Source organism: Notothenia coriiceps, unplaced genomic scaffold, assembly GCF_000735185.1.
Source record: "Notothenia coriiceps isolate Sejong01 unplaced genomic scaffold, NC01 NC01_scaffold00009659, whole genome shotgun sequence".
Taxonomy (NCBI): domain Eukaryota; kingdom Metazoa; phylum Chordata; class Actinopteri; order Perciformes; family Nototheniidae; genus Notothenia; species Notothenia coriiceps.
Genome location: NW_011342360.1, coordinates 1 through 7,791, shown reverse-complemented (window position 1 = coordinate 7,791; position 7,791 = coordinate 1). Strand labels below are relative to the sequence as shown.

Sequence of the window (7,791 nt, the reverse complement as noted above, 5' to 3'; positions counted from 1 at the left end):
CCCCGCCCCGTCCTCGAATGACCTGAGTGAGAAGCCTTGCAGTGAAGAGAGGAGACGGGGAAGAGAACGTAGGGAGAAAGTGCTACTAGTCTCATTAAAATACGCCTCACTGAACTCAGTCGAAAAACAAGTCTTTGATGATCAGATCTCCTCCCTGGCTTTGTTTTTCATTTCCCTTTGATTCAAAGCTCTTAACATTTAAGAAAGGGTCCCATGTATGCGTCATGTATCTCAATACGATAAAATAATTCGCCCAAAACCAGATATCAAAGAGATTAGAAACATTAAATGTAATCACAATGGAACTATTTCAATGAAACAACAACGCAATAACTTCCCCTGTGTAAACAAACAAGTGTTATCAGCTTGTGTCTGACATTTACAAACAGACAATGTACAGGAAGTGGAAACATTTGATATTCAAATCTCCCCGTCAGCTTTACGTATCATTCATGCGACAAAGATCAAGGATCAAGAGTGCAGCTTGATTGATATGATAGCTCTCGCTAAGCCCTTCCACAATGTTTAAGTTCAGGGAGTTTGGAAAAAGTTTTACTTTATTGTAGCATTTTAACATTTTAACTAACGTGTGGCGAAAGTCAGTCTACTTGAGCTGACAGTGTGCATCCTTCTAACATCTGAGCCAAGAGGAAATGTAGAATATTTTCAGCTTTTAGTGTTTCTTAAAATATGACAGAAAACTGAATTGATTCAAAACTTATCAGATGAATTAAGGTATTTTGAAATAGCTGGAAAAGGAAACAAGATATTTTGTATTCTCTCTTTTTGAGCCACTAGCAGACAAAAAAAAACACCAAAAGCTAACTGGATACGCGCACTAACAGATCGACAGAAGTTGCTTTGTTTTGCTTTCTTTGCCTTTTATAAGACTTGCTGATCTGACCTATGCAGTGAAGATGTTCATCATGGCGACTTACCCCGTCCACACAGCGGCGTGCGTTGACGCTTGCCGGCGGGCGTGTCTGACACTCGACCAACAACCAATCACATGAATCTCCCGCCCCTGACACACAAGCAGCGGTTTGATTGGCTAGAGCTTGTACTGGCATATGATTCGATTGGCTGACGCTTCTGCCGAGGCTTCAAAAGTTGAACATTGCTCAACTTTTGCAGCGTCGCTTCCCACAATGCAGTTCGGCGAAAAGTGACGTCACCCCATTCAAAGTGAATGGTGAAGCGTCAACGCGCGCCGCTGTGTGGACGGGCCGTTAGAGGAGCAGGGCTACACTTGAATCAAAGACAAATGGAAAAGCATCTGCCTAACTATAAAAAAAAAAATCTTTGTTCACCTTTCTGGGGTTCAGAAACACATCTGGCGAAACAGTAACGGAGGAGATCAGAGGAGGCTCTTTGGAGATGAATCAGTGTTTCCAGATCGGAGGAAAGTAGCCGAAACGCAGCTTCATGATATTAATAATTAGCATTTGAAATATGGTTGCGTGCCAGGTTAGAATAAAACCCTCTGTATGCAATTTAGTGATTTGTAAAGACCTACAATAGTCCTGTGATCGTGGAATAGGAGCACATTTGCCAACAAAATATTTTGATTACTAGTAATTGTAATAAAAACTCTTAAAATATGACTGGTTGTTCATGCAGAGAAACACTTGGATCGCACCCTCGGACTTTAGCTTTTATGATCAGGAAGAAAAAGATATTTTCATACAGCCAGAAGCGTTTTGATGATGTTTCCTGTTAGCATGTTGCTTATAGGTAGAGAAATCATTTGGTAAACTGAGAACAATATCAGTGAGTGATACAGCGATGAAGTCGTGGAGGTGGATCCTGACTGGACGAATAAAAACAGGCTTTTTTTGTGATTATTTTTGTCATCCAGAAAAATGAAATGTATATACCAGCTTATGCCAATACATAATATTTGCACTTTGAATAACTTTCTGTACAGTATGATGTGTGGATCTGCTTAACTTGATGTGGTGGGTAGAGAGAGAAACTAGTAGCCATCCAAGTTTAACAACTGGAATTCTTAATCATCCCAAATGGATAATTTGCCTTTTGCACTTTTTGTTTTTCACAAATGATAATATTGTTATTGTGTGTCTTGTTGCGTTGTGTCTACTCTAGCCAACTTTTAAAATGCTTTCCTTTCCTCTCTTTCGAACTCTAAAGCCTCTTTCAGCGATGTCAAGGACTCAAAGCTCCGCTGCATGATTTATCCAGAGAACGAGTAAGGGTTAATATTAGAATGAACCTTAACTACATTTCTTTGTTTGTAAATAAATAAAGAAAAAATGACACGGGAGCCAAACTATTTTTTGTCCGAGGTAATCCTTGTAACGTCGTCTGAAACAGGTGTTATGCATTTATTGTAACTGGAATTTAATGACCAATGATTTCTTGCAAAAAATGCCAATAAAGTTCAAATGCCTGCCGGTTAAAATGTTATGTTTAATTGTCTTTTTATTGCACTTAAAACCTGAGTTTTGTTAAGGCATGTCATCAAGTTGATGGTGTATTATCACCCCTGTCCTTCAATAACCAGATCAATAATCAAACAATCCAACCAGGTACATCACATTCATTAAAGCTGTGTTACTAGGAGCAAAGAGAAAGTTAAGATATTATCAAATAAACAATGTTTCCAGTAGCAAGCACTGCACTGGGTTTACTTGTGGATCTATCACTGCTAGTTGTATTCATTAGGTCCACTAGATGGAGCCAGATACCTGTTGTCAGCTTCTACTGTAGTAGTTTACAACTATTTGGGTCATGACAAAGCACCTCCAAACATCAACAAATGTCTGGGATGCTATAAACGTCATTGTTGTATTTCATTTATGACGCTTTCCGGGCATGCATGGGTCATCATCCACACAAAACATCCTTCTTTTTCAGCTAAAATAACGCTGTATTTGTTCATTTGTCTTCAAGAAATAAAAGTACTCTATAATCAGAGCTTATGTTCAGCGAAAAGAGGGCAAATTGATCAGATAGTTTGCGCAAATAGTAATGAAGCTGCTCCATAAATATGTATGGAGGAAGAGAACGACTAAGGAGGAAGACTGGAGGGAAACCACTGAAACATCTGGAGTTTCCTGTGAGTTAGTCAGAGGCTAAATGTCAACACAAACAAACAGCTGGACTACATATTCTATAAATATGTTTCAAACGCCACAATAGGAGTAATGATCTTCTCAGGAAGTGTAAATCAGACTGAATGAGTGTCCAAGGGTAAAGAAGCTCAAACATGTTGTATGCTTTCAACACCAAACACAGCAGCTGCTAAATATATAAAAAATGTCCTACCTCAGAGCTTCAGAAGAGAGAAGATGATCCTTCAGCTGCTCTGGATTCTTCCCAGATGTCCTCCATTGAAGCTGCATTTCTACAAGTGTGTGACAAACAAAAGCATCGGTCTTAAAATCCAACACAACTGCACTAATCGACATTGGAAAGAGGAAAGGTGCATAATGTTAATGAATTTAAAAAACAAACCGTGAAGAATCTTCCATCGTTCCCACAGTGTGGCAGACGTCCATTCACTGAAACACAAAATAAATAATATCATTAACATTTTAAGTTGAATTTATTTATATTAGTTGAAAATTAAACCATGTTGCAAACATTCAAGCTAGCCGTGTGTAGTGTAGTCTGTATGACGTGGAACAATAGGATATTCACACTGAATAATTCACCTTTTTTCCCCAGTTTCATTCATATCTATTTAAAAAATGTAAGCTGATATGAAAGTATGTTTTAAGGAAACACTAAATTAACTAGTTTTGGGATCTGTGGCCAGTTGTATCACATTAAAGCACTTGTTTAGAAACATATACTGACGACTGAGTCGTTACTGAATCAGAGAAGTCAGACACAGTTTCACAGATGCCAATGTGAAGCAATGACAGAAAATAGGCAACATTTGCTGTAAATGACAGGTGCACAGTAAAGGACAACTGCTGCTGAATATGTTACACAAAATAATGCAATAAGCTTAACAAACCATATATCCACCACAGTCTAACTTATGAAGTCTTTAAAGTACTTAAAGGACATTTAACTGCAGGTAGCTTGGTTGTGTATGTCAACAGGTGGATTATCTCAGACAATAACAGAGGGAAAAGTCTTAAAAACTCGATATAAAAACACAATTCCTCCTTACATAATCACTACTTTCAACCCCTGCATTATTTAGGTTTATTAGACAGCTTTAAACGTTTTTTATTTCGCCTCAAACAAATTAGCAACTGTACAGAAAGTACGAGTTAGCAACAAACGCAGAGACTCGTGTTTGTTTGTGTGTTTGTTGAGGATTTAACTGACCTCATAACTCACAGGAAAGTTCACTTCTTTCTGTCGTTTTCACCATGTTTCATCTTGTCGTCCTCCATGCGTCGTTATGGAGATTCATAACCGCCTTCTGTGCGAGGTATCCGCGCGAGCTGTTTGCTCGCCGCTGCCGCCTCCCTCCTCGCGACAGTTCGCCGACCCGAGCGAAGTTGCGTGCGTCCTAGCGAAATGGGAATCACAGGATGAGTTTCTTCGAGTTTCTTTTATTATTATTTTAGTTGTTACTTTTCTTAATAACCCAAATTCACTTATCAGTATGTCTTTTTTCGAAACTGTACCTTGTGCATTTAAATCTAGGCTATTCCAAATTGTAATTCACTTGCTAACTTATGTCAATAGTTAACATTGTTTAATTGAAGGCTGGCCTATCAAAGTACACTCACTTCAATTGTATATTTAATAGAGATACTCTAGGTATATATCTTTCACTGTTAATATGTACACACGTAGTATTCTGTTTATTTATTACCGTTTGTTTAAATAAATATACTTTATAGTAGTTTTAAGGTAAAATCCTGATTCTTTGACACTGGAGACAGAGATTTGAGGCGAAAGAAAAGAGTAAAATACTTTATTGTATCAGTTAGATCAACAGAAGGCACACGTACAGTATCTGAGCGTAGACGTTACACCGGTGTCAGTATCGTTCTCCAGCTTCTCCTCCACTTTGTGATCATATAGTAAAATATACCATTACATTATCTGCAGGGAGGAAGTCCTTTATCTCTCAGAGGCTGGAATTAATACAATACATTAGCAGGCTTCACTTTTCAGCTCATAGTACAACGTCAAGCAAGTGCAGCCTTTTGCAAAAATATATTCATATATAATTATACACCTTTTCTACACATTGAAGCAAATTAACTATACAAAATGCAGAAAACTAGCTTGGTGCGATAACAGATGAGCCGGTTGTAGGAAAGTCTATGCTTATTAGTAGCATCATAGTGACAGTATTACAGAAAAATAGTAGCAGTACCTTTGTCATAAAACTGTTTAGGAAAAAGTTCATATAATGCCAAAAATATTAGCTTTGAAAACAAGAAAAAGTACACAAAAGACATTTCTCAATATACATGTTTATAGGAGGACTATAACATCTGGAAAATACAAGTGTGTCCCTTTCAAGCATTATAAGGTTTACCCAAAAACACAACAATTAGAAGTAAATTAGTTAAAGGAGTGTTCATGGTTTTGAGATACTTTTTGGTTGAAATACAGATCCCAGAGTTCACGTACGCGAGGACTACGGCGACGGCCATGCTACAAAAAGTACAACCAGGCAGGCTGAGGGGAACAGCTGTGAGTCACACATTTAGGAACAAAAACTGTCTTTTGATGAGTAAAATATTAAAAAGCTGTTATATTCTGAGAACCGGTCGCATGTTTATGGGGAAAAGGACTGTTTTTTTTATTTTAGTATAATTTCTAATTAAGTTATGACCTTATCTCAAAATTACATTATGACCAATTGTACATTTTCTCCTCAAAAAATATAGACCATGACATACAGCCTTTTCTCCCAAAATGACAACCACATCTTGAAGTAATGAGTCTTATTTTCTTAATATAACTTTAAATCTAAATGTTAAAGCTTTTTAAAAGAAAACAATTAAGACCTAAATCAGAATTAAACTGTATTGGACAAAAAAAGGGACCATCTCCAATTTTGCAACCAGTACTTTTGGCTAAAAGACAGTTATAAAAAAAAAGAAGTCTCTGATGAATTCCTCTTTCCCTGGGACGTACAGACATGTATACATGTTGAAAACACTGCTCAGTAATTCAGCTTCCTCGTGTCAAATATCTCATGTTTCGTCCAACCTGTGGAGTTTAATAAGGGTAGTTTTCGGGGAAAGCCCCCCCCTCAGCCAGGTAGGGACCCTCCTCCTCATAGCTGGGCGGGGGGGGGCCTTCTTCCTCGCCGGGGGGCAAGATGGCGTCCGGGTCGGCCTTCAGACTCGGCCTCTGGTTGTCTGGGAATGCCATGGAGAACAGGGCGTCGGGGTTGCATACGAACTTGTAGACGTACCTCTCCCCGGCAACCTAGGACGAGCCAATCAGAGGAGAGAGAAATTAATGATGCACTAAAATGCCCGAATAATTATTTTGTGATTCTGTTTTACTCTAATGTTAGACATTTAAGTTCTTATTATTATGGACTACAGTATTCAGACTACACAGAAAGGGTAATTGTATCAGTAGACTGCAGATACATGTCATAGTATATGTACTGTATGTCCTTAATGTAATTAATATTTGTTTGTTTTTGTGTAAGCAGAGTTAAGTGTAAACTGTATACTGATGTGTATGGCCAAAGACATATGTGACTTAATACCAATAAAATACCTGAAATTGGAATAAAGTTGATTTAATTAAGTGGTTGTTTTGTAGGGTTAATGGGCTATCTTCATGATGAGTGCACAAGAAAATCCTTTAAAGTTGAGATGAAATGGCACTAATTTGTGAAAACAGTGAAGTGAAACCTGCCTTTACCTTCTGCATGATGCCCTTCTCGTAGTAGTACCTCAGCGAGCGACTCAGCTTGTCGTAGTTCATCGCCGGACGATTCTTCTGCAGACCCCAGAGCCGAGCCACCTGTACACAGAAACACATACAAAATAAAATATAATGCATAAGCCAAACAATAGCTTTCACCTCTGATACCGAACTGTCCGTAAAGCTTGCAGCTAATCAGAATGAATCCTATATCTCTCAGCAATTTAATTAAACTATTCGTTTCTTATAGGCAATAGGCCATTTATTTTGGTCCCACCGAGTGAAGATTCCTCCAAAGGTTATGGAATATTCACGCCTTTTAGAAAGTCCATGTGTGTGATCAGAGATGGCAGAAGTACACACATCCTTTACTCAAGTAGAAGTACAGATACTCGTGTTTAAAAATACTCGTGTTTAAAAGTAGAAGTACTGACTAAACTTCTTTCCTCAAGTCAAAGTAAAGAACTTTGAAATGTACTTCAGTAAAAAGTACCCATAACTAGCAGCTGTTTTAAAGAGTACCTGACCTCCCTTTATATTAATAGAACAATAATGTCATTGTTAGCTAATGAATGTTTCCATGCTGAACAACGGCAACATGACAACGTTTCCATTGGTCCCTCTTCTTTAGAGAAGACCAGGAAATGATGGATACACGGATCGTGTTCAAATCAATAGGCAGGCAATGACTCTAAATAATAATGATCACGCCACCAAACACACATTCAGACTAAAGGAACCAGCCTGTTTGGAAAATGAGAGAAGTAGAAAGTACAGGTATTTGAGTTCAACATGTAAGAAGTAGAAAGTACAGGTATTTGAGTTCAACATGTAAGAAGTAGAAAGTACAGGTATTTGGGTTCAAAATGTAAGAAGTCAAAGTAAAAAGTCGTCAGAAATATAAGTAGTGGAGTAAAGTACTGATACCAGAAAAATGTACTTAAGTACAGTAACAAAGTA

General features: G+C 37.9%; 2 protein-coding genes and 1 long non-coding RNA gene across 4 annotated transcripts in view; 1 reads left to right on the top strand and 2 right to left on the bottom strand.

The window, feature by feature from the left end:
- The window catches only part of ndfip2 (Nedd4 family interacting protein 2), a 6,658-nt gene extending 5,760 nt beyond the window's left edge, over positions 1-898 (top strand). For both annotated transcript variants that reach the window (XM_010771171.1, XM_010771170.1), the window contains exon 8: positions 1-898. This exon is cut by the window's left edge. The gene's annotated coding sequence lies outside the window, so the exon portion shown is untranslated.
- A 2,434-nt stretch (positions 899-3,332) lies between these two features.
- Positions 3,333-4,392, bottom strand: LOC104945486 (uncharacterized). The gene is made up of 3 exons (XR_798342.1): positions 4,306-4,392; positions 3,478-3,524; positions 3,333-3,367 (listed from the first exon to the last, which is right to left on the bottom strand). It is a non-coding gene; the product is annotated as an uncharacterized lncRNA (long non-coding RNA).
- Positions 4,393-4,887: 495 nt separating this feature from the next.
- Positions 4,888-6,934, bottom strand: LOC104945485 (ETS translocation variant 1-like). Its single transcript, XM_010771169.1, has 2 exons — positions 6,829-6,934; positions 4,888-6,378 (listed from the first exon to the last, which is right to left on the bottom strand). The coding sequence occupies exons 1-2, from the start codon at positions 6,889-6,891 to the stop codon at positions 6,166-6,168; spliced, it is 276 nt and encodes a 91-aa protein (XP_010769471.1). The 5' UTR covers positions 6,892-6,934; the 3' UTR covers positions 4,888-6,165.
- Positions 6,935-7,791: the final 857 nt, after the last annotated feature.